This window comes from Euleptes europaea, chromosome 15, assembly GCF_029931775.1.
Source record: "Euleptes europaea isolate rEulEur1 chromosome 15, rEulEur1.hap1, whole genome shotgun sequence".
NCBI lineage: Eukaryota > Metazoa > Chordata > Lepidosauria > Squamata > Sphaerodactylidae > Euleptes > Euleptes europaea.
The window spans coordinates 58,249,311-58,275,915 of record NC_079326.1 but is presented as its reverse complement, the minus strand read 5'-3'; the positions used below and the strand labels follow the sequence as shown (position 1 = coordinate 58,275,915).

Sequence of the window (26,605 nt, the reverse complement as noted above, 5' to 3'; positions counted from 1 at the left end):
TTTTCAAAGCAAGAGACGTTCAAAGGTGGTTTGCCGTTGCGTGCCTCTGCGGAGCGACCCTGGACTTCCTTGGCATTATATAATAATAATGGCATTATACCCCACTGGGGTCCCTCCCCTCCCCAGACCCCGCAGTCCCCAGACTCCTCCCCCTAATCTCCAGGAATTTCCTAACGCAGACTCAGCTACCCTAGACCAACCCCCCCAAGTCTAAAATCTCTCGCTGATGCTTTGCTCGCCAACTCACAAAAGTTCCTGCTCGGAGGCCCCGTTTTTGCATTCATTTGTACAAGGAGACAACATTTGCTGTCTCCTTGTACAAATGAATGCAAAAACGGGGCCTCCGAGCAGGAACTTTTGTGAGTTGGCACTAGGGTTGCCAGGTCCCTTTTCGCCACCAGCGGGATGTTTTTTGGGGGGAGCCTGAGGAGGGTGGGGTTTGGGGAGGGGGAGGGACTTCAATGCCATAGAGTTCAATTGCCAAAGCGGCCAGGTCCCTCTTCGCCACCAGCGGGATGGTGGTCTCCCATCCAAGTACTAACCAGGGCCGACCATGCTTAGCTTCCAAGATCTGCTTAGCTTCCAAGATGATGAGATAGGGCTAGCCTGGACCATCCAAGTCAGACCATCCACGTCGGGGCACACAGGTGGGAGAAGGGTACTGTCAAATCGCGCCTGACTTATGGCGACCACTCATGGGGCTTTCAAGTCAAGACGTTCAGAGGTGGTTTGGCGTTATACTGCCTCTGTGTAGCAAACCTGGACTTCTTTGGTGGTCTCCCACCCATGTACTAACGAGGGCTGACTCTGCTTAACTTCTGAGATATGACAAGATCGGGCTAGCCTGGGCCCTCCAGGTCAGGGCCTTGGCCCGCTGAGCATCCCTTAATCATGGTCAGAGTTGTCGGTAGTGGCCCTTCCTAGCTCTTTAAATTGGAAATTAGGTCTGGGGGTATGAGATGCGACACTCCAGTTTCCTGTGCCAAATTCCACACAATGTGAAGCCTTCCTGCAGAAGAAGGTACACAAGAAACGACTTTCAACGAGAGCCTCTGGGCAGGGGGAAACCGAAGAGCAATAAGGAAGATTTACCGATGTGATACGGTCCACAGCCCAGCACCATCATTCCGTGGTCATCAAATTTTACATCGTGCTCCTGGAATAGAACACCATAAGAAAAGTCGGCGGGAATGATTTTCAACAGGGCCCATTGTGCTCGTGCGAATAAACCATTTATGCCACACAGTTCTTTATCCAAGACGGAAACCTCTCCAGGATGTGAAAGGAGCACGATGCCTGTTCAGATATGCTACGAACTCGTGCTTTATTTGACTATGGTTAGTTTGTGAAACCAGGATCCAGATCACAGGCATTCATGCAGATCCTCAACAAATCCTTTTGTCTCCTCTGCTGCAGCTGGGGAGGGCTGTGCTGGGGGGGGGAGAGGAGGGGCATGAGCCCCTGGTGGAGGGCAGAGGAGGGGAGGGGGGCCCTGGGAAATTTCTGTCTGCCCTTGCCACAAAAAATGTGGAGGGGCCTGCTCTCTGGCCAGTCAGAATTGTGCCCCAACAGTGCTCCCAAATCTCCCAACGTCATTTTATCCATTCCAGGGTTTTATCCATTCCAGCCTCCAGACTTCCGCTACTGTCAACCTCCAGATCTCCCACTATTACAACTGATCTCCAGACTGCAGAGATCAGTTCCCCTGGAGAAAATGGCAGCTTTGGAGGATGGACTCTATGGCATTATACCCCACTGGGGTCCCTCCCCTCCCCAGACCCCACAGTCCCCAGGCTCCTCCCCCTAATTTCCAGGAATTTCCTAACCCAGACTCAGCTACCCTAGACCCACCCCACCCCCCAAGTCTAAAATCTCTCGCTGATGCATTGCTTGCCAACTCACAAATGTTCCTACTCGGAGGCCCCGTTTTTGCATTCATTTGTACAAGGAGACAACATTTGCTGTCTCCTTGTACAAATGAGTGCAAAAAGGGGGCCTCCGAGCAGGAACTTTTGTGAGTTGGCACTAGGGTTGCCAGGTCCCTCTTCGCCACCAGCGGGATGTTTTTTGGGGGGAGCCTGAGGAGGGTGGGGTTTGGGGAGGGGGAGGGACTTCAATGCCATAGAGTTCAATTGCCAAAGCGGCCATTTTCTCCAGGTGAACTAGGCTTGCCAACCTCCAGGTGCTAACTGGAGATCTCCTGCTATTACAACTGATCTCCAGCCGATGGAGATCAATTCACCTGGAGAAAATGGCCACTTTGGCACCTGGACTCTATGACATGGAAGTCCCTCCCCTCCCCAAACCCCGCCCTCTTCAGGCTCCGGCTCAAAAACTTCCCACCGGGGGCAAGAGGAACCTGTCAACCCTAAGGTGAACTGATTTCTATCATCTGGAGTTGTATCTGGAGTTCTATCAGTTGTAACAGCAGGAGAGCTCCAGCTAGCACTTGGAAGTTGAATAAATAAAAAATACACCTCTATACCTAATAATGCTCTACACAATCAGTATAGGCTAAGGCAATTGTCACTATTAACAAATACACAGCAACATAAGTTTCAATGCAATAGCATATAATGCACAATGTTTCCAATAATGAATTACACTGGAATAACAAAACAACGTGGGAAACTTTGGAAACATTGTGCATTATATGCTATTGCATTGAAACTTATGTTGCTGTGTATTTGTTAATAGTGACTTAACCTATACTGATTTTGTATGGTGTCTGGAAGTTGGCATCCCTAGTTGGCGAGCAATGCATCAGCGAAAGTTTTCAGACTTGGGGGATTTTCATGACACTACTCCTTGCTGATAAATTGTGAGAAACAAGTTGGGGGCAGGGTACCCAGTATGCTCACAAATGGATTGCATCCCCTAAATTAGATCCGGTAGCGAGAGGCCCCGGATCAGAAAGGGGGGGGAATCTCCTGCATTGTAAAACAGCCAGCAAAGCCTTACATCGCTGGCATTCTCATTGGTAGTCTGCAGGAAGGAGCACGGTAGCTGTTCGCAGATACTGGGATTTAGGGAAACAAAACTGTGGCACTGTGGGTAGATTTTCACCGCTTCTATCCATGCTCTATCAGCGCAAAAGGACTTTTAACACCACCAGCTATATTTTCACCTTCTCCATAACAATCGTCGAAAAACATTTCCACCTGGACTCCGGTGGGATTATGACTCTGCCAGCCGTGTGAAACCAGAGCTGTCTCTAGACCGACGGAGTCTGAGCTGCAAGGTCAATAGATACTAATGGGAGAAAATACATCATAATACTCGGTTGCTCGCCGGTAGTAAACGGTGGCGCTTACCTGGCCATTATAAGTGACATAGAGGTAATTAGTTACAGCAGGGTATTCTCCTGCCAGGGTGTCGATCTGCAGAGGAATGAGGAGGGAAATTATCAACGCACACTCACAACTCCTGGGGATTTCATGCTCACCCTGATGCCTTCTGCTTCCCTCCTGCCAAAGTGCTCATCATGGGTCATGTGCAGCAACCAACAGTTCGGCATTATCTATTTAAACCTTTGAGTTCATCTTTGCCAATTTAATAATGTTAAATTGTGTAACTCCCTGCCCCAGGATGTGGTGATGGCTGCCAACCTGGAAGGCTTTAAGAGGAGAGTGGACATGTCCATGGAGGAGAGGGCTATCCATGGCTACTAGTCAAAATGGATACTGGGCATGATGCACACCGATTCTCTACAATATCCAAGGAGATAAGGCGAATGAGCCTGAAGGGAAATGGGGGAGGGGGGAATCTTCTCAGGTATGCCCAAGTCCTTCAGCACATCCAAAGCGACTATTGTAGGGCTGAGCCATTACATAATTCCTGAATACTATGCAAATAGTCCACATGCCACCTGTAGCCCAATCCTATGCATGTGGAAGTATGACCCACTGAGTTTAAAGTGTTTACTTCCAAGTAAGTATACAAGGGCTTCCAGCCATGGGGTATGTGGATAAGGCTTTTTTTGTGACCTCTTGCTGTTCCCATTTGGATTTGCTGTTCCTTGTTGTGGCATCTGGACAACCCCTTTTTCCTTCTTCCTCTTCAGGATACTTGGCACAATATCGAAGGGAGGCCTTATTACTTAGAGTAAGTATTGGCCAGGCAGAGAGAGTTTCCTCAGTCAGTCCCATGTCGACACTGTGAAGAACAGGCATCCAGGAGAAATGTGCCTTTGTCTGTCCCAAGAAGGACAACTTTTCGAAAGGCGGGTGATTTGACGAAAGGACTGAGGGCATTCTCGCCGGTTCCGCAAAGCTACAGGAGCAAAAAACTGACCCATACATAAGTGAAATCTGATTTGGACTGTAGAAGAAAGCCACCCAAAAGGTGGCGACGGCTGGGAAAACGAGAGGTTAAGCTCCAGAGGGGCCCTTCCAAGAGCAGTCAATGGCTTAAGAGCCAGTGTGGTGTAGTGGTTAAGAGCGGTGGTTTGGAGCGGTTTACTCTGATCTGGAGAAGCAGGTTTGATTCCCCACTCCTCCATATTACTGGTGGACGCTAATCTGGTGAACTGAATTTGTTTCCCCACTCCTGCACACGAAGCCAGCTGGGAGACCTTGGGCAAGTCACAGCTCTCTTAGAGCTCTCTCAGCCCCACCTACCTCACAGGGTGTCTGTTGTGGGGAGGGGAAGGGAAGGTGATTGTAAGCCAGTTTGAGTCTTCCTTAAGTGGTAGAGAAAATCTGTATATAAAAACCAACTCTTCTTCTTCTAAAAACAACCACAACGGTTGTCAGAAATTTCCCATCCATATCCCTCAATCCAACAGCAAAAAGACGATGGAGCACCCACGGAAGTAAACGTGGCTCCGTTGCGCATACCAGATGAACGTATCCTGCTAAGCATTATCACAGAATACCAAATGAACTTGTGGTGATGAGGCACTTAAAATAAAGAATGGCCCAATAAAAATTTATTCCCAAGAGACAGAGGGAAGGAGCTACACGTTTCACGGTCAGGCAACGTGATGGGGTCACCACAGCCATTTCCATGCTTTCCTGCCTCTCGGCTTTAAATTAAGGCAGAGGAAGGGTGGACTTGAGGCAGCAAGCTGGCCTTCTCCCAGGCCCATGCGAGGTTTCAAGTTCATGCCAGGACACGTGCTTGGACTTCTGGCTGTTCGCAAGAGAGAAGAGGGCGGGCAGCTTGCTCGGCATCCTCGGGAGCCAGGGTTTGGCGATCCAGCCACTGGGCCAGAGAATTTCCACAGGATCTCAGGGAGGCCACTTAGAACTAGGGGCTTCCCTATACACTGGACTTACTCCTGATTTTCTTGGGAGTCGATCCACAAACACTGGGATCTGTTTGGGCACGGTTCACCGGCACGTCTGCCCTCCCTCTGCATTTTCACAGTTGTGGAGTCAGTCAATTTTCTTCTGCACGTGCCTTCAATAATTAGGGTTGCCAGGTCCCTCTTCACCACTGGCGGGAGGTTTTTGGGGCGGAGCCTGAGGAGGGCGAGTTTTGGGAAGGGGAGGGACTTCAATGCCATAGAGTCCAATTACCTAAGCAGCTGTATTCTCCAAGGGAATTGATCTCTGTTGCCTGGAGATCAGTTGTAATAGAGGAGATCTCCAGCTAGTACCTGGAGGTTGGCAACCCTATAAATAATCAGGCTTTTCCAGGGAGGATGCTGTTGACATTGGGGACATCACAGCCCCCTCCTTTTATTTCTGCACCTGCTTATATTGAGAAACTGATCCCTTGCCAGGAGGCCCACGGTTGAGGGCAGCAACAGTATGTTATCATAGCTGGCCTCCCTCCCCCCTAGGGTTGCCAGGTCCTTCTTACAAGAGAGGAAGAAAAGCTTTTCCCTGTCCACTCTCTCCACACCAGGCATACTTTTATAGACCTCTATAGAGTTCCATAATTTAAACTTTCCCCGAGATAGACAGCGGCACTTATTTTTCAAACCTACTGAGATATATTAAACGATTTCAGAGATCTGTTTGTTGAGTTTGCACTTGTGATCCCAGGCAGGGAATAGCTCATGCAGCTTTTGGGGATGACTGCCAGAAAAGCCTGTCCTGCTTCTACCCACGTGCTCCCAGCCCGAGGCAAGGGATGGCGTCATCCGCATGCACCGCCACTGGCTGGGAATGAAGAAGATGGAGAAGTAGATGGAGAAGGAGGAGGAGAAGAGTTGGTTTTTATGTGCCGACTTTCCCTACCACTTAAGGGAGAATCAAACCATCTTACAATCACCTCCCCTCTCCACAACAGACACCCTGTGAGGAAGGTGAGGCTGAGAGAGCTCTAAGAGAGTTGTGACTAGCCCAAGGTCATCCAGCTGGCTTCATTTGCAGGAGGGGGAAACCAACCCAGTTCACCAGATTAGCCTCCACTGCTCATGTGGAGGAGTGGAGAATCAAACCCGGTTTACCAGATTAGCGTCCACTGCTCCAAACCACCACTCTTAGCCACTACACCACGCTGCCTCTCAAAGATCATGCTTGGTGCACACTGAAGACATTGCCTCGTCAATGATGCAGGACTGGACTTTGTTTTCTCTAGTATTATCTTCTCTCTCTTTCAAGCAAATTCGCCCTGCTCCTCCTTTTCCAAGCCTCCGGGGAAAGGAAGGATAAGATTAAGTATAGTTTGAGGCAGTCAGTAGTTCTCATGTTCTCTCTAGGCTTCTTTGCCTATGAGTCCTCAGAACCCTTGCCAGTCCGTTTGGCTGACCCCTGGCTACTTTTCATGGGAAGAGCCTACAAGCCTAGCCCGGATTTCCAACAGCGGGTGAAAACTGCATGCAGCCATACCTGTTTCACCCACGGCGTGATGTTCTTCTTGAGCCTCAAGTCCCTGCTCTGTGTTTCCGTCACCCCCAGACATTTCCCAATCTGTTTGTCGGAGAAGCCGATCTGCTTGGCTTTCCTCAGGATGTCTTCTGGAATGGACTCACTGGAAAGAGCATTAAAAATGTGTTGCAGGTACCATTTCCGATGATACATTTCTCCAAGGAGTTCAGAGCAGCAGACACAGATCTCTCATCCACTATTCTATCCTCACAATAAAAAGTGACTGGCCTGAGGTGGCCCACTGAGTTTCATGGCCAACAGGGATTTGAACTCATGTCTCCCTCACCCTAATCCATTAACCGCTGCAGGAAATTTACTGCACAGTGCAGGAAATTCACAACTACCTCGCACCCCATACCCCCAGTGACCCCTACTCGATGCCCAGAGGATGGCAACAAAAACCCTCCAAGATCCCTGGCAAACCTGGCCTGGAGGAAAAGTGCTTCCTGGGGCGATTGGCATTTCTCTGGGTATGTAAGAAAGGGCCACGAGAGCCAAACACTGACACAACCCTTCCTGCCCTCCCTCTCATGACCTGCCTAATTTCTAAGGTTGCCAGCTCCGTGTTGGGAAATACCAGAAGATTTTGGGGGTGGAGCCTGAGGCAGGTGGGGTTTGGAGAGGGGCTTCAATGCCATAGAGTCCAATTACCAAAGTGGCCATTTTCTCCAGGGAAACTGATCTTTATCGGTTGGAGATGAGGTGTAATAGCAGGAGATCTCCAGCCACCACCTGGAGATTGGAAACTCTACTAAGTTCACAGAATCAGCATTGCTGACAGATGGCCATCTAGCCTCTACTTCAAAACCTCCAGAGAGCTCACCACCTCCCGAGGAAGCCTGTTCCACTGAGGAACCGCTCTAACTGTCAGGAAGTTCTTCCTAATGTTTAGCCGAAAACTCTTCTGATTTAATGTCAACCCGTTGGTTCTGGTCCGACCTTGTGGGGCAACAGAAAAAAACTCTGCACCATCCTCTCTATGACAGCCCTTCAAGTACTTGAAGATGGTCATTATATCACCTCTCAGCCTAAACATACCCAGCCCCTTCAACCTTTCCTCATAGGACTTGGTCTCCCGATGCCTCACCGTCTCTGTTGCCCTCCAGGTGGCTAAAGGGAAGCATCCCCCTCCTTGACATGCACAACTACCATTCAAGGACCGGTGACTGATGACTACTTCCTAACGTAAGCAACTTCTTACACTCTAACTCTATGACTTTACCATAGCGTTTTGTCTGATTCCTAGAGCGTCCGATTGACAGCACGTCCGTGACAAGACACTGCTTCCGGGTATCCCTGCTCCCTCTCCTCTACCGCAGGTCACCAGCCATCGCCATGTCTGACCTTTCCACTACTGAACTCAGGGCTTCTCCCCAGCAGGCCGGATGCAGTTTTCATCTCCTCCATTCCCGTCCTCCCTGCTCCCAAAAAGCAGTCTTTTGGGGCACTGTGGGGGTTACCGCATTATGTATTCCCAGCGATGTATTAAGAGTTTGAAAATGTTATAAAAAACATCGCTTTAAACAGGTTTTTGAATGTCACGGCTAAAAAATGGTTGGAAGACGTTTTCACAGCTAAAGGGGAGAAACAAAGTACGAACAGTATTTTTTATAACAGTTTCAAACTCTTAATACATTGCTGGGAATACATAATGGGGTAACCCCCTGTGTTTCAGACAAACCCCCAATAGCCGGTGCATATTTTCAGCTCCTCTGCTACCCCTTCCCATTAATAGCCTGAAGAGGAGAAGACTGAGAGGGGATAGGATAACCATCTTCAAGTACTTGAAGGGCTGTCATATAGAGGAGGGTGCTGAGTTGCTTTCGGTTGCCCAAGAAGGTCAGACCATAACCAACGGGTTGAACTAAAATCAAAAGAGTTTCCATCTAGAAATTAGGAAGAGCTTTCTAACAGTTAGAGGGGTTCCTCAGTGGAACAGGCTTCCTCGGGAGGTGGTGAGCTCTCCTTCCCTGGAAGTTTTTAAGCAGAGGCTAGATGGCCATCTGTCAGCAATGCTGATTCTATGACCTTAGGCAGATCATGAGAGGGAGGGCATCTTGGCCATCTTCTGGGCATGGAGTAGGGGTCACAGGGGTTTGTGGGAGGGAGGTAGTTGTGAATTTCCTGCATTGTGCAGGGGGTTGGACTAGATGACCCTGGTGGTCCCTTCCAACTCTATGACTCTATGATTCTAATAAGAACAAACTTGCTTGGGTCCTTAGCTATTAGCAAGCAAGAACTGAATCAGGAAAGAGGAAACAATTAGCAAATAAGACTCCTTTTCCCTTTGAATCATGCTCCATGTGTGTTTTAAAAATAAAACTATCTGAATGGCCATGCTATTTTAGGGCTTGGAAGAAGTACAGAAATTATCTTGATCAGGCAAAGGCACATTCGAAGCTCCGCAAACCAGGCCTTCCTCCTCCCTCCCCCCTCCAGATCAAGAATAGCTGCACTTTAGAGAACCAGAACAGGATGGTGGGAACAGAGAAACCATAGTGGGCCGTTGCTCTGAGCACCCAGCAGCCACACTGCTCAAAGCACCACCGAACACCTGCCGATCTATAACGCTGGCTATGCAAAAGCCAGTCTTGGAAGGAAACCAGTACTTAAAGACCCTTCGGAAATGGGATATAGTGTGCTGGAGGAGCAGGCTCTACCTTCGTTGACCAAGTGAAGAGAGGAAGGCAGGAAGGGAGGTTCTGCAGAATGTCAGCATTTCGCCCTGCAGATGCCCAGAGGCAAGCACGGCCTTCCCAAACCTTCCTATCCTGCTGCTAGACCACCGCCCTGTGGTCCGTAACTGGGGTTGCCAGGTCCCCCCTCTCCATTGGCGGGAGGTTTTGGGGGGTGGGGCAATTGCACGTGCACACGGCTGTGTGTGATACGATCGCGTCCCTTCCGGGTTTACCCCCAGAAGTGGCGCATTGCCGTGGCCGCTTTGGCACTCAAACCCCCCAAACGCCAGGGGCAGAGCCTGAGGAGAGCGGGGTTTGGGGAGGGGAGGGGCTTCAGTGCCATAGAGTCCAATGGCCAAGGTGGCCATTTTCTCCAGGGGAACCGATCTCTATCGGCTGGAGATCAGTTGTAATAGCAGGAGATCTCCAGCTAGTACCTGCAGGTTGGCGACCCTACCTGGCCTCCCTTTCCCCTGTCCTCTATACCCTTCCATCTGATAAGTGTTCCAACTGGGGACTCCGATTGCTTTCCCTGGGCTCACCGAGGGCCCCATGACGATTTATAGTGCCAATCAATTTTATTAATAATAATTTTATGGTATACTGAGTTAGCTTTTAATTTATACATTTGTATGTATTATGTTTTATGATGGTTAGCCGCTCTGAGCCCAGCTTCAGCCGGGACACAGTGCGGGATATAAGACCAATTAAAAAAAATAATGATGATGATGATGATAATAATGAAACATCGGTTCCTCTGTTGCAGCAGTAGCTCTCTATGATCTTGTGGCACTTGCTGGTACTTGAATTGCCAGCTTGGAACACATGAAGCTTCCTTCTACTGAATCAGACCCTCGGTCCATCGAAGTCAGTATTGCCTACTCAGACCGGCAGCTGCCTTTGGCCTTCAACTTGCCTCCTTCGGTCCCAAAAACCTCCCTCTGGTGGCAAAGAGGGACCGGGCAACCCCAGTAGAGGCACAGCTGAGCCCTTGAAGGCAGAAGGAGGCAGGTCGAAGGCCAAAGGCAGCAGGAGAGTGGCTGTGGCTCAGTGGTAGAGGATCTGCTTGGCATGTAGAAGGTCCCAGGTTCAATCCCCGCCATCTCCAGTTAAAGGGATCAGGCAAATAGGCGACGGGACCCTGGAGAGCCTGAGACCCTGGATGGCCTGCCTGAGACCCTGGAGAGCCGCTGCCAGTCTGAGTAGACAATACTGACTTCGATGGACAGATGGTCTGATTCAGTAGAAGGCAACTTCATGTGTTAATGTGTTCCAAGTGGGCAATTCAGGTACCAGCAAGTGCCACAAGATCATAAAGAGCTACTGCCACAACAGAGGAACCAATGGCCATTTATTCATGGAAGGTTTTGCCTTGGATTTGTCACTCTATAGATGCACATTTTCCCCATCTGAATTCTCAAAACTCTGCATGGCGGCTTATTGTTGAGTTTTCAGAATTCAGATGGGGGAAAAGTGCGTCTAAAGAGTGGCAAATCCAAGGCAAAACCTTCCATGAATAAATGGAGAATGTTTCCTCCAAAAAACCCCAAAACCTCTCGCCGGTGGACGAAGAGGGACCTGGCAACCCTAGCCCCTGTTCTCTGTCTCACTCCTCCCCACCCACACGCATAAACATTCCTCCCCACATTGCAGCTGACACATAACCTTTTATGCACACCCTTCAAAACCCTCCGTAAGGTGGCATTAAGGGAATGGCACCTTATGGAGGGTTTTGAAGGGTGTGCATAAAATGCCTGAAACCACATTTAAAGCACTGGAATTCTAAGAGGCGGCGATTAACATCTTTTATGCCGTCCCGCTCCCGATATTTGCTGCCACAAAATGACAGTTTGAAGTTTTAAGAGAGGGAGAAAAAAATTGTCTTCCAGCGAGACAATCAACCTTTTACGCACTGCCATAATCGCTTAATGGCGAGGCTGCGCCGCTCGCTTCCGAACAAAATGAAGTCTCCCGGGTTTTCCTGTTTATAAACAATAAAGGCGATTCCCTCCACACAATCCCGCCTTCCCTCCCTCTGTTTTTTTGGCTTCCAGGGTGGATTTTCGTTGCAGGGTTTTTTTGTGCATGTGTTTAAAATCCTAGCCTGTCGCTTCTGAAACTCCATCCCCCTCCACGCTTCTTCTTTAATAATAAACGATAAAAGGAAATGGAATAAATCCCCCTTAATGAGGAAATTTTCACCTGGCGCAGAGGAACTGGGGAAATCTATTAGCTGACTGGCGGAACACTTCTAGCATGGCAATTGCCCGGGGAGCTCCAGAGTTTCCGCAGGGCCCTCACGTCCCCTTGACTGGCTTTCCTCTGGTCTGCTGGCTCATGAGTAATACTATACCAATGGGCTTTTGGAAAGCACCCTCTCCCCCATGCCATTGAGCTAGGGTTGCCAACCTCCAGGTACTAATCCAATCAACCTTTATTGGCATATACCCAGAAACATAACATTAAGTAAAGGTAAAGGTCCCCTGTGCAAGCACCGGGTCATTCCTGACCCATGGGGTGACGTCACATCCCGACGTTTACTAGGCAGACTTTGTTTTACGGGGTGGTTTGCCAGTCGTCTTCCCTTTACCCCCAGCAAGCTGGGTACTCATTTTACCAACCTCGGAAAGATGGAAAGCTGAGCCGACCTTGAGTTGGCTACCTGTGATCGAACTCAGGTTGTGAGCAGAGTTTTTGACTGCAGAACTGCAGCTTACCACTCTGCGCCACGGGGCTCCTAACATAACATTAGCAGTGCACAAAATTCTCTGTCCATTCATTTTCAGTTTAAATACAGTTTAAACTTTGGGCCTCCAGGTGCTAGCTGGAGATCTCCTGCTATTACACCTGATCTCCAGCCGGTAGAGATCAGTTCACCTGGAGAAAATGGCCGCTTTGGCAATTGGACTCTATGGCATTGAAGTCCTTCTTAAGAGCAACAGGAATGGGAGGAATTTATCAGGATCTCTAAACAACTGGAATGGGTTGTTGTTGGTGGAAAGCTGCAGCTGACATATCCTTGTAGGGTTTCCAAGGCAAGAGACGTTCAGAGGTAGTTTGCCATTGCTTGCCTCTGCATAGCAACCCTGGGCTTCCTTGGTGGTCTCCCATCCAAGCACTAGCCAGGGCCCACCCTGCTTAGCTTCCGAGATCTGACAAGATTGGGCCATCCTGGGCCATCCAGGGAATGTAATACAGTGCTGTTATTTCTGAGCCTTACTGTTGGCAACATGGTCCCAGCACAGGGTTGCCAGGTCTCTCTTCACAACCAGTGGGAAGTTTTTGGGGCGGAACCTGAGGAGGGTGGGGTTTGGGGAGGGGCGGGGCTTCAATGCCATAGAGTCCAGTTGCCAAAGCGGCCATTTTCTCCAGGCCAACTGATCTCTATCGGCTGGAGATCAGTTGTAATAGCAGGAGATCTCCAGCTAGTACCTGGAGGTTAGGAAGTCAGTACAGGAGCGAAAAACACATATAGGTGCAAAGACTGTTTATATGCTACTATAATACACACATAAATACACAAGGTGAACAACACATACAATCATATGTTGCCAGCTCTGGGTTGGGAAATACCTGGAGATTTTTGGAGCAAAGCCTGAGGAGGACGGTGTTTGGGGAGGGGAGGGACTTCAGTGTCATAGAGTCCAATTGCCAAAGCAGCCATTTTCTCCAGGGGAACTGATCTCTATCGGCTGGGGATCAGTTGTAATAGCAGGAGATCTCCAGCTAGTACCTGGAGGTTGGCAACCCTACGTCAACAATATGTTCCCAGCACAACAAAAAGCCTTTGTGCACATCCGCACACCTTGGAACAACAGCAGCTAGACTGAGGTCGCCTGGCAATGTGTTCAGTTTGATTTTGAAACCAGCATTGCTGGCAAAGAAAGAGAGAGAGAGAAGTCACTCTCTCTCGCTCCTTCCTTCCTTCTGCCTGCCAAGCCTGCTCGTGAGAGGTTCATGTCGGTTTCCTCGATTAGTTCTGACGTCTCACCAGATCTAGAATAAGCTGCAATTACAGTAATGAGACCGGGGCAAATATTGTTTGTCTCCTTGCCTCAAGGAGACAGGCTGTAACTGCTTTCCTCAAGAGGAGCCGGATTCAAAGATGACTAGTCAGGAGATGTCAAGAGCCGTTACAGGGATGGGGAGACGCAAACCAGCTGTCCGCGCTCTCGGCCTACGTGCGCATCGTGAACGTGGTTGAGGCCGGGGTCACACAGAGCGAGACATGTCGAGACGCAAAGAGGCTAACCGCTCTTACCTCAAAGCCGTGGGGGACACAAACAGATGGGACCGCCGAGCTCAAAGGGCACAACGGAGAACTTCAATGCAGCCTTTTCTCAGAAACACCCCCTTCTAAATTTGGGCAGGGGGTTGGCTAGATGACCTTGGTGGACCCTTCCAACCCTATGATTCTATTCTATGAATCAGTGGGCATAAGAAGGTTGTGATACCACTTAGGATGGGACAGGTGAAGCCTCTACTTCGTATCGCACAGTATGAAAGATCCTTCTAAGGTAGGGTTGCCAACCTCCAGATACTAGCTGGTTATCTCCTGCTATTACAACTGATCTCCAGCCGATAGAGATCAGTTCCCTTGGAGAAAATGGCCACTTTGGCAATTGGATTCTATGGCATGGAAGTCCCTCCCCTCCTCAAACCCTGCCCTCCTCAGGCTCCGCCACAGACAATACCCGAGATTGCGGGGTTCCAATTTACCCAATTTTTTTTCCTGAGCAGTAGTGTGGTGGGGCTGAGAGAGTTCAGAAAGAACTGTGACTGGCCCAAGATCACTTAGCAGGTTTCATGTGTAGTAGGGTTGCCAACCTCCAGGTACTAGCTTGAGATCTTTTGCTATTCCACTTGATCTCCAGCCAATAGAGACCAGTTACCCTGGGGAAAATGGCTGCTTTGGCAATTGGACTCTATGGCATTGAAGTCCCTGATCTCTCCAAACCCTGCCCTTCTCAGGCTCCGCCACAGACAATACCCAAGATTGCGGGGTTCCAATTTACCCAATTTTTTTTCCTGAGCAGTAGTGTGGTGTCAGCAATCTGCTCTTCTACCTGCTTCGAATTCCTGACTTGGTTCAGAAAGCTGTGCCCGGCTGAACAGTTTGCTGAGGATTTCCGTATGCATCTTTTTCCCCCTCTCACAGGTAACGGACACAGTGCAAACGCATATGCACAAGGGTGAAATCTCAGTGCCAAGAGGAACCCTAATATAACATATAATTGCAACAAAATTCCTTTTTGTGCAGTGATTTAAGATCGTGGGGGCATATCAGCAGTTCTGGGCATCTGTAGCTTGAATTTTTCATCCAGGGCAATCCATGTGCATGTAATTCTCTCTTCACTACAGGCTTGCTAACTTCCAAGCGGGGCCTGGAGACCTCTCAGAATTACAGCTGGTCTCCAGATGTTGTCCAGAAATCTGTTGTAATCCTGGGAGATCTCCAGCCATCACCTCGAGGTTGGGAACCCTACTTCTAGTCATGATGCATGCCTATTATCTCCAGGATCAGAGCAGCATTCCTATTGTATCAGGTGCTGTGGAGCACAGGCAGGACAAGGCTGCTGCAGTTGTCGTGTTTGTGGGCTTCCTAGAGGCACACTGGTTGGCCACTGTGTGAACAGACTGCTGGACTTGATGGGTCTTCTTGGTCTGATCCAGCAGGGCTTTTCTTATGTTTCGGCTTTAAGAGGGGAGTGAACATGTTCATGGAGGAGAGGGCTATCCATGGCTACTACTCAAAAGGGATACTACTCATACCTATTCTCTCCAGGATCAGAGGAGCATGCCTGTCATATTAGATGCTGAGGAATACAGGCAGGACAATGCTGCTGCAGTGGTCTTGCTTGTGGGCTTCCTAGAGGCACCTGGTTGGCCCCTGTGTGAACAGACTGCTGGACTTGATGGGTCTTGGTCTGATCCGGCATGGCCTTTCTTGTGTTCTTATGAATGAAGTAGAACAGGCTTCCTCTGGAGGTGGTAAGCTCTCCTTCCCTGGAGGTTTTTAAGCAGAGGCTAGAGGGTCATCTGTCAGCAATGATGATTCTATGACCTTAGGCAGTTCATGACAGGGAGGGCATCTTGGCCATCTTTTGGGCATGGAGTAGGGGTCATTGGGAGGGGAGGTAGATGTGAATTTCCTGCATTGTGCGGGGGGTTGGACTAGATGACCCTGGTGGTCCCTTCCAACTCTATGATTCTATGGTTCTAAGTAAATAAATTTTGGGATGACCGGAATCTAATTAGACCTTGGCGTAATTTCTCAAAATGTAGCAGCCCTTGAACGCTGGCTGGGCCTGCAAATGGAACAGATGTGGTGACATTTTAACAGGAGCAACCATTTCAGTTCCATGCCCTTCACCCGCACAGCATCTCTCTCCTGGTTTTAAAAGCCGGTCGCAGTTGTTTACCCGCAGATGGATTTTGTGTCACCTCCGCCACCTCTGGCTCAAGTCCCTGGACACTGAGCAAATGTATATCTGAAATACATTTGCCGGATCAGCTGTTTTGCCCCTCTGAAGCCAAGGACCCTTTCTTACAAGAGAAACCCACAACAAAACATTTCCTTTGTGTGCTTTTCTGAAATTGCCGGGAGTCAACAAGGGAGAGAGAGGACTTGCAATCTGTCGATTAGCCCAGGGAATGCAGACTCTGATATTCAAGTGGAATTTGCACTTGATTCCTCAGAATCTGTTCCTATCCTGACCAATGAGTTTATATCTGCAGCCCATCTTAGCCCAGTTCTCCCACTGATTTTGGAGGTGCATGATATTTTGCATTTGACACAGCCAGACAATTAGGGTTGCCAACCTCGAGGTGGTGGCTGGAGGTCTCCTGCTATTACAACTGATCTCCAGCCGGTAGAGATCAGTTCATCTGGAGAAAATGGCCGCCTTGGCAATTGGATTCTATGGCATTGAAGTCCCTCCCCTCCCCAAACCCTGCCCTCCTCAGGCTCCACCCCGAAAAGCCTCCCGCCGGTTGCGAAGAGGGAACCCTACAGACAATTCAATTTACTTTCCTCTTTTGCAATCATTATCCCCCCCCCCCAGTCCCAATTTATTATTGTTTTAGTGCACGGCATTAAAAAAAAACATATTATGTAAGAAACATCTCTTTTTTTTGCTGCCATCATATCAGTATATACTCAAGTTATTGTAATTTATTTTACACCCCGAGTCCCAGCTAAACCTTGCCATGGTTTCCAGGATCGCTACGCATGAGAGTTTAATGAGTTTTGAGGCGGAAAGAATAGCGCGATCCGTGTGCTTTTAGCTCGCTTCTGTTCAGAATCACCTGCAGGTGTACCTCTCAGTCTTCAATTACTTCTTGTCTAGGTGCAAAGAATTCCACAGCTAATGCCAAAAACAAAGAGCTGAAGGGCCATCCTTGACACGTCCTTCTAACAAGGTATACCACCCCCCCTTTTTTTTTTTTTGCAAAAGAGTTATTGTGAGGCTCTCGGAGTTCAAGTTTGCGAAGGGCTGAAGGAACACCCACTAGAAGAAGCTCGAACAGAGTCAGCGCAGAGCCTTCTCCCACGAGCGGAAACGGTATGAATAGGAGGCCTCTCTTTAGTCAACCGACAGCAGCACTGAAACCCGGCCACAGAGCAGAGTTGCTCCGGAGGGGCAGAGGGAGCCGTGAACTGTCCCTCACCACAAAGGCTATCATCAGTGCCAATAAGGCACTCATTTGGTTCTGTGTAGATTAATAGGGTTGCCAACCTCCAGGTAGTAGCTGGAGATCTCCTGCTATTACAACTGATCTCCAGCCGACAGAGACCAGTTCCCCTGGAGAAAAATGGCCACTTTGGCAATTGGACTCTCTGGGATTGAAGTCCCTCCCCAAACCCTACCCTCCTCAGGCTCTGCCCAAAAAAACTCCCGCTGGTGGCGAAGAGGAACCTGGCAACCCTACGGATTAAGGAGGGGCAACCAGGAGGCACCGGGAGACTCCAGCCAGCAGTGCCGCCTGGCCCTTTAAGGGGACAACCTAAATGGAAGACGGTGGTGGTGATGCCTTGGGACTGTTTTGCAGGACATGTGGTACGGGTGGGGGCTTGGCTTCTGGCTAGGGATGCCAGCCTCCAGGGGGGACCCAGGGATTACCCGGAATTACAGCTCATCTCATGAACACCTGAAGCTGCCTTATACCGATTCAGACCCTTGGTCCATCGAAGTCAGTATTGTCTACTCAGACCGGCAGCAGCTCTCCAGAGTCTCAGGCAGAAAAGGGTCTTTCACATCACCTACTTGCCTGGTCCCTTTAACTGGAGATGCCGGGGATTGAACCTGGGACCTTCTGCATGCCAAGCAGATGCTCTACCACTGAGCCACGCCCCCTCTCCAGACTACCAAGATCAGTTCCCCTACAGAAAATGACTGCTTTGGAAGGTTGACTCTATGGGTAGGGTTGCCAACCTCCAGGTACTAGCTGGAGATCTCCTGCTATTACAACTGATCTCCAGCCGATAGAGATCAATCAATTCCCCTGGAAAAAATGGCCGCTTTGGCAGTTGGACTCTATGGCATTGAAGTCTCTTCCCTCCCCAAACCCTGCCCTCCTCAGGCTCCACCCAAAAGACTTCCTGCCAGTGGTGAAGAGGGACCTGGCAACCCTATCCTCAAACCTCACCACCACCATGACATGTTCCAAATATGTTTGCCTTACACATTGTCATTTTCTATGCTACGGTCCCAGAGGGGGGGGGAGGAGGAGGAGGAGGAGAAGGAAGAAGATGAAGGTTTTTCCCTGTTTTTCTCTGCCTTTAAGGAGTCTCAAAGCTGCTTACAATCGCCTTGCCTTCCCCTCCTTACAAAAGACACCTTGAGAGGCAGGTGGGGCTGAGAAAGTTCAGGAAGAACTATGACTGACCCAAGGGGTCACCCAGCTGGCTTCATGGGGAGTAGGGGAATCAACCCAGCTCACCAGACTAGTCCACTGCTCATATGGAGGAATGGGGAATCAAACCCAGTTCTCCGGATTAGAGTCCACTGCTCTTAACCACTACACCACGCTGGCTCTCTGGAAAACTGTGTGTGTCATACTGTGGGTACATGCTGGCAGACAGACAGATGCATGCATTGCTTTTTCTGTGCAAATGTCCAACCTCTTTAAATGTCTTTATTTCTGAACACTGTCAGTACTTTTAACTGTGCACTTTAGGCTAGCTTTAGTGATGGACAACATCTGTATTCTTAGAGGTCACTCTGCAGTATAGGACCCAAATTATAGTTTTGTCCCACAAAAGTATTATGGCCTGGTTCTCAATAAAGATGCGGATATCTAAAACTAAGAGCTTCCAAGAGTTCAAGAGTGTTCACACCTATGGGAACATTTTCATCTTGCACGTGGGTTTCACACAGCATCAAAAAGACAAATATAAAACTACAGTATGCAATGTGAAAACTTGAACATGGAATCATAGAGTTGGAAGGGACCACCAGGGTCATCTAGTCCAACCCCCTGCACAATGCAGGAGCTCTCCTCAGGCTCCACCCCAAAAATCCCCAGGTATTTCCCAATCTGCAGCTGGCAACTCTATCTGGAGATCAGTTATAATTCCAGGAGATCTCCACACTCCACCTGGAGACTGGCAAACCTACCAGCTAGTCAGACCAAGTGTGGATAGATCAGACCATGCACAATACCATTTCTTTAAACTGTAATCCATTTAGAAGGACCCCAGAAGGTCGGACCAGAACCAACGGGTTAAAATTAAATCAGAAGAGTTTCCATCTAGACATTAGGAAGAATTTTCTAACAGTTCGAGCGGTTCCTCGGTGGAACAGGCTTCCTCGGGAGGTGGGGGGCTCTCCTTCCCTGGAGGTTTTTAAGAAGAGGCTAGATGGCCATCTGTCAGCAATGCTGATTCTGTGAACTTAGGTAGGGCTGTCAATTCGGTTCGGCCCGAACTGAAAATCAGCCGAATTTCCCTTGATTCGGCGGTTTTTAGTTCGGACGGATCCGAACTCAAAACTGGCGGGCAACGGGGGGGGGCCGAATTCAGCGAGTTCGGGAGTTCGGCGAATAAATTCGGCCAATTCGGCCGTCAGTAAGCAGCATAACCGTCAGTAAGCAGCATTCTCCTCCCCCGGCCAATCGGTGGCCAAGCTGGGTCTTCTTCTGGCCAATCAGTCAGGATTGAGTGCTGGAGGAATCAGCTGATGTGCGGCCGGCCGGGGAAAGAGAGAGAGAGAGGGAAATCCTCATGTGTGTGTGAGGGGGTGCTTGTGCACATTCGCTCCTTTCCGTGGCTGCAGGGGGCGCATTTTTTGGGGTACCGACCCCAAACTTTCAGGGGATATTCAGACAGGTTTTTTTAAGAGACCACCCAAGTTTTGTAAACATTGGGTCAGGGGGTCCCGAGATATGGGCTCCCCCCCTTTTTTCTTTCCATGGCTGCAGAGGGCGCATTTTTGGGTGTGCCGACCCCAAACTTTCAGCGGAGCATCAGACTAGGCTTCTTAAGATACCCCCCAAGTTTTGTAAACATTGGGTCAGGGCCCCCCGAGATATGGGCTCCACCCCTTTTTCCTCTCCCCCCTTTTCCATTTTCGTGGCTGCAGGGGGCGCTTTTTTGGGGGTTCAGCCCCCAAACTTTTGTCATAGCTTCAGAGAATCCCTCTTAATAGACCACCCAAGTTTTGTAAAGATGGGTTCAGTGGGGGCTGAAATATTGGCTCCCCCCCTTTTCTCTTTCCATGGGGGCGCATTTTTGGGTGTGCCGATCCCAGACTTTCGGCGGAGCTTCAGTCAAGGCTTTTTAAGAGACCACCCAAGTTTTGTAAACATTGGGTCAGGGCCCCCCGAGATATGGGCTTTCCCCTTTCCCCTATTGGGATGAATGGATCACCCTCGAGAGATGCATACATATGGATCTTATATTGGATACAAATGGAATCCTATTGGATTACCCAGCCTCCCAGCCCCTCCTGCTGGAACAGAAGACAGCCACAGTAAGACCCCTTTGGGGGCTTTAATCTATATTTTTTCTTTTCTGTGTGTGTGTGGGGGGGAAAGCAGAGTCTGTGTGTGTGTGTGGGGAGGGAGCAGTTTCTGTGGGTGGGGGGGGGAAGCCAAAGGGGGCTTTTGCCGGTTCTGCCTGGGGTGTGTGTTCCCCCTCCAGTCTCTCTCTCCCTGGTTTGAGGGGCTTCATTTTTATTCTTCAGGTTTTTCCTCATTCATAAGATCAGTTAGGTTATTGATGCTTGCTCAAAACTGGTTTTCAAATGGTGACTTAAAGAATGCATCTGCCTGGTCCCAAGTCCAATGCAAAAGGAGACATTCCACCCCCTCCTGCTCATTATGCATAGCTAGCTGCCTCTGTCCCTTTCCATGGTATGCAAACTCCCAGGTGTCAGGTGTTGCTATGCACTGTTGCAAAGGTTTTGCATTGCGTGCTTGTGTTGCTTTGCAGTTGTATTGTTTTGCAAAATTCTTCACACCTGCCCCGCCCTTTGCATATTTGCAAAGGGGTTGCTCTGCAGTTGTGTTGCTTTGCAAAGTTCTTAGCACCTGCCCCGCCCTTGCTCTCATCAGCTGTTTGTCGGGCCGGGAGCTTTGTGCTTGGGCGGCAAGCTCTGCAGAGAGATCCACATTAAGGGTGGGGGGGACCCCTTTCAGGGCCCATATCTCAGCCCCCCCTGACCCAATCTTTACAAAACTTGGGGAGTCTTTCAATATACGTCCTTTGAAGCTCTGCTGAAAGTTTGGGACCTCTAAGCCCAAAAATGCCCCCCCCCCAGCCGCGGAAAGGCGCGGTTGTGTTTTTAATGGCTTTATTCGGCCGAATTTTTTTCCCGAACTTTGAATTCCCGCCGAATTGAACGGATCCGAAGTGGGGGAGTTCGGACTTCGGCACGTACCGAACCCACAAGGGCCAAATTCGGCCGAATCCGAACTGTACCGAATTTTTTTTTTTTGACAGCCCTAAACTTAGGCAGTTCATGTGAGGGAGGGCATCTTGGCCATCTTCTGGGCATGGAGTAGGGGTCGCTGGAGGTGGGTGGGGAAGGTAGTTGTGAATTTCCTGCCTTGTGCAGGGGGTTGGACTAGATGACCCTGGTGGTGCCTTCCAACTCTATGATAATATGATTCTATGAATCACACTGTGGTCTCTTTATCTGCCTAACAGATCTAGCCAAATAATGCATCTGTTTTTTTACAGGGATTATATGTTCCAGAGGCACAATTCACGGCCCAGTCTGTAGGCACTTCTGTAATGCAACCGCAACCAATTAATAGAAATTGTAATAGAAGAACCACACTGCAGCTTGCAGAGATGCACGGCAAGCAGCCAGGAAGTCGCCAGGGTGCGTTTGGTCGCATTAAAACATTGCTCAGAGATCTGAAATCAAAGTCACAGGGGGTTATTTTCAAGCTGCAACCCGTCCCACAGTGGGGCAAGATCCACACGGGGGAGCAGGAGTAGACTGGGGACTGGAAAAGGGCTCCGGGGGCTCGCGCAAAAGGTGCCAAGACCCATTTCCATCACTCAACCAGCTCTCCTGGGGCCCTCGCCGCGGAGGTGCCGCTTGATGTGGTGTGGGGGACTATCCCCTGAGCAGAAGTCACAGCACATTTTCATCCCCCCTTCAAGTATTCACTAATGTAAAAAGCCATGAAGGGCCTGGAATTCTGTATTTTTAGGGGGTTTTTACTTTCATTCGTTTGCCTTCCTGACATCTACTCCGCTTTTTGGTGCAAATTCTTTTGGACTGTTTAGAAGAGGGGAAACAGCCAAGGTTTTTGTCAACGGGTAGCTGCAAGCAGCAGAATAACTTTGAGTTAAAATTATAAGAAGGAGGGGAAAGAGGACAGCGGCTCCAATCTCTTTCCCTAGAAAACCTGTTCCCTAAAGTTGAAAACGATCATCCTAAGTAAAAAAACGAAACTTCTAGAGCCAGCGTGGTGTAGTGGTTAAGAGCGGTGGACTCTAATCTGGAGTACCGGGTTTGATTCCCCACTCCTCCACATGAACGGCGGAGGCTAATCTGGTGAACCAGGTTGGTTTCCCCACTCCTCCACATGAAGCCTGCTGGGTGACCTTGGGCTAGTCACAGTTCTTTCCGAATTCTCTCAGCACCACCTACATCACAAGGTGTCTGACCCAGCACGGTGTAGTGGTTAAGAGCAGTGGACTCTAATCTGGTGAACTGGGTTGGTTTCCCCACTCCTCCACATGAAGCCGGCTGGGTGACCTTGGGCCAGTCACAGCTCTCTAAGAACCCTCTCAGCTCCACTTACCTCACAAGGTGTCTATTGTGGGAAGAAGGGAAGGTGATTGTAAGCCAGTTTGATCCTCCTTAAAAGGTAGATAAAATTGGGGTATAAAAACCAACTCTTCTTCTTCTTTTTCGTCTTCTTCTTCCTTTCAGAAGTGTATTGTTTAAGCCGTGAAAGGAAGAGGTGTGAATGGTTCCACAGCTAACTTCTTCCATCAGCGTGAGATGGTGTGTTCAACAAGTCGCCATCAGGACCTCGCCTTGTGAGTGCAGGATGACTATGAACTACCAAAAATGTGCAGGCGAGGTGGGGTGGAGTGGAGACAAGGAACATGCTGTAAGGAAACACACTGTTTCTATTTGGAAACCCCAGTTTCTGACATGGGTTCTTCATGCTCTGGATGAAAACGCTGTTTTATCCAGACCAATGATATTCAGTAAAGTGACTACACTTAACATTTATGCCTTTCTTTCATTTTGCATCAGTTGCACACAAATGGCACAAAGTGGTATATAAAAAAGTATGTGTCGTGTAAAATGCCACCACTAAAACAAACTTCCCACCAAAAAAAAGATAATTTGGCTTGCTGTTTCGATGCCCAACATTTCCACTTTCTGCTGAATATTGCATCCTCGCATGAAACTCCCACAGGGCTTTCCGAGTCTATGGCCTTTTACGCACGGGTTGTTTCTGCTGGATATACTGCTCTCTTGATGCACTGTATTTGCAGCTGCATTCTCATACCCCTCTGCACTGGGGCTTTTCCCCTGGAATTAATTCCCAGGTTTACTTGGGGTTACTTGGAGTAAATTTTTGCATGTGGCCAGAAAAAATGCGGAGCATCTGAACCAATGGGGGTGGTCACTGGTGTCATTGTTGTTACATGGTTTGCCAACCCCCCCTTTTCTTTTTGATCATGCAAGCAAGCGTTCTAGTAGTAGATCGCTAGCAAAAAAAGCATGTGTGCATGAGTCCCTTTCCCCTGCAGATACTGCTTTGTGATTGGCTGTAGTGATTTTTTTTAAAACACATCACCAGCTCCTCATGTGGAGGAGTGGGAATCAAAACTGGTTCTACAGATTAGAGTCCCCGCTCCAAACTCCCCCCAAAAATAAAAATGGGCTGGGGGTTGGTTGAAGATGATGTTAAATGGAGACTGGATAAATAAGTAGCCACATAGGCCATTTCCTTTCCACTCTGGCAGTGGAGAGGTTGTGGGGACCCAACCTCAACCTCTTACTCTTCCCGATCCCACACCCATTTACCGAGCAGTGGCTCCCACTGATTTTAGCAAGGCTTCATCCCCCAGAGCCTAGGCTTGTGGTATCTTGGACAGAAGCCATTTTATATGAGAGTGACTTCATGGCTATCCTAAAGAGGACGCAATGTTAAGGGGAGGGTGGCAAATCAGCCCAACCAGACTCGAAACAAGCTAGTCTTTTCAATCCAGCCAAGGTCTGCCCCAGAATCTTAGGCACTGAAACTGACCAACTCTGGCCATGAAACTGACCACACTTGACCTGGTTAAACCAATAATGATAACCTGGGCACAAACCTTGGGACATGATATACATATGCATAAATGGGAAAGACTTTGGTCGAAAGATATGAAATACATTTATTCACAATCTTTGAGAGAGAATATATATAAAATGATTTACAGATGGTATTTAACACCCAAGAAATTAGCCAAAATGCATGGAAATACGTCACCAAATTGCTGGAAATGTCAAAAAGAAGTGGGTTCTTTTCATCATATTTGGTGGTCATGTGAGAAGGCTAAGAATTATTGGAATATGATCTATAATGAACTAAGGATGATATTACAACAAAACATTCCCAAGATACCAGAAATGATGCTGCTGAGCATAATACCAGATACCATAGTGACCCAGAGATCTTTTTTGATGTATGCCACTACTGCTGCCAGAATGGTATACGCTAAGAGATGGAAAATGTCTGATATACCAAACAAATCAGAGTGGATAGAAAAAATGAAGGAACTAGTTGAAATGGCAAAACTTACAGTGTCAATAAATCAAAAAGATGATCATGAATTTGCAAATGAATGGGAGGCATGGACAAACTATTGTAGAAATGAACTTAACTGTGATATTAAGAAATATATTTTGATCTGATTCAGAGTTGATATAGTGGATATGGACGTTTTGTTATAATAGAATTAGATAATATAATACAAAGAGAGAAACAATGTTAAATGAAGAGTCAGAGGAGGGGAGAGGGGAAGTTAAAGAAATGTACATTTTGATAAGAAAAGGAAATATGTTTACATTAAAATTAAACAATGGATACGTGTTATGGAATGTAAAATGATTTTGAAAAAAAAATAATAAAAAAAAAAGAAACTGACCACACTTGCTGTAAAACTGACCGAGATGGGGGGGCAGCTGAAGAGGGCAAGTTAAATGGAGAACGGCAATCATTATGTGGTTGGAGAAATAATAAGCAACCCCATAAGTCTCAGCATCCCATCGCTAGTCCTGCATTCGCAAATTTAAAAAAAGATGGCTTCAAGGGGAGGGGTTGGATGAGGGGGAAAGACAAGTGGGAGGGAGAAGTGAGAATGTGGGAGTGGGAAGAAAAACCTGAATTAACAACTATGCACAGGACCAGCAATTGATTTAGGATCGAGGCAGGCATTAAACACGGGCTAAAACAGCATCCAGAAAACACGGGATAAACGTGAGGGGAGAGTGAGGCAACTTCTAAAGGTCGGAGAAAACGTGCATAATGAAAACAAAGCCCTGAAGTAGTCAGAGGATGATGGCGACAAAAACAACCTGCGCATAAAAGGCCTACATAAGCAGGGGTTCTGTTTAGATGCGCCCTTTCACGCTCTAGGGCTGCACCAGCCAGGGGCTCAAGGCTTTGCTTGTACACCCTGTGAGGAAGAGAAAGTGGGACAACAGAGGCTCAGAGACAAACACTTGGATTGTGCATGCTGGCAGGCAGGTTACAGGACTGTGGAAAGGGAATACAAGCAGAAGCTGGCTCACGACAATTGATGCCTCCTGGCATTCCTCTTGATCAAGACCTCCACCCCAATGAGCCGTGGTTTGTCATGATACGCTGGCATCCAGCTAGGAGCCGGAAGAGCACTAAAACATGAACTACCATATGTGTGAACTGCACATTTTAACCCTTTCATGAATCCAACGTCTGTCACAGGGTAATAGTAAAGAGCAAAATTCGCTATATAAAATGGAAGAAAAGCTACTGTGTATATCCACCCTTGCTAGGAAAAAGCTGAAGGCAGCAGGAAAAGAGGAAGACCCAACAAGAGATGGACTGGCTCAATAAAGGAAGCCACGGCCCTCATTTTGCAAGATCTGAGCACGGCTGTCAAAGATAGGACATTTTGGAGGTCGTTGATTCATAGGGTCTCCATGAGTCAGAAGCGGCTTGATGGCACTTAACACACACATATATCCACCCTTAGTCGTCTGAATGTCTAACAGTGCAATATGAAGTACAGTTACACCCTTCTAAGTCTATTGAAATCAGAGTGGTTTTTTAACCTTGGTCAGGATTGGACTATATGCCAGCCTAGTCATATCTTGAACACATGAACACATGAAGCCGCCTTATACTGAGTCAGACCCTTGGTCCATCAGAGTCAGTATTGTCCACTCGGACCAGGAGTGGTTCTCCAGGGTCTCAGGCAGAGAGGTCTTTCACATCACCTACTTGCCTAGTCCCTTGAACTGGAGATGCCAGGGATTGAACCTGGGACCTTCGGCATGCCAAGCAGATGCTCTGCCACTGAGCCACGGCCCCTCCCCTCCTCCTCTTGATTATATCCAAAGGAGATAGTGAGGAAAAACTGGTTCGTTTCAACATCAG

General features: G+C 48.6%; 1 protein-coding gene across 1 annotated transcript in view; it reads right to left on the bottom strand.

The window, feature by feature from the left end:
• CPS1 (carbamoyl-phosphate synthase 1) overlaps positions 1–26,605 on the bottom strand; it is a 146,973-nt gene that overhangs the window by 46,916 nt on the left and 73,452 nt on the right. The window contains exons 22-24 of the mRNA XM_056861131.1: positions 6,783–6,924; positions 3,315–3,380; positions 1,093–1,156 (exon numbers count right to left, since the gene is read on the bottom strand). Coding sequence (XP_056717109.1) covers positions 1,093–1,156; positions 3,315–3,380; positions 6,783–6,924 — 272 coding nt within the window. The remainder of the gene's footprint in view (positions 1–1,092; positions 1,157–3,314; positions 3,381–6,782; positions 6,925–26,605) is intronic.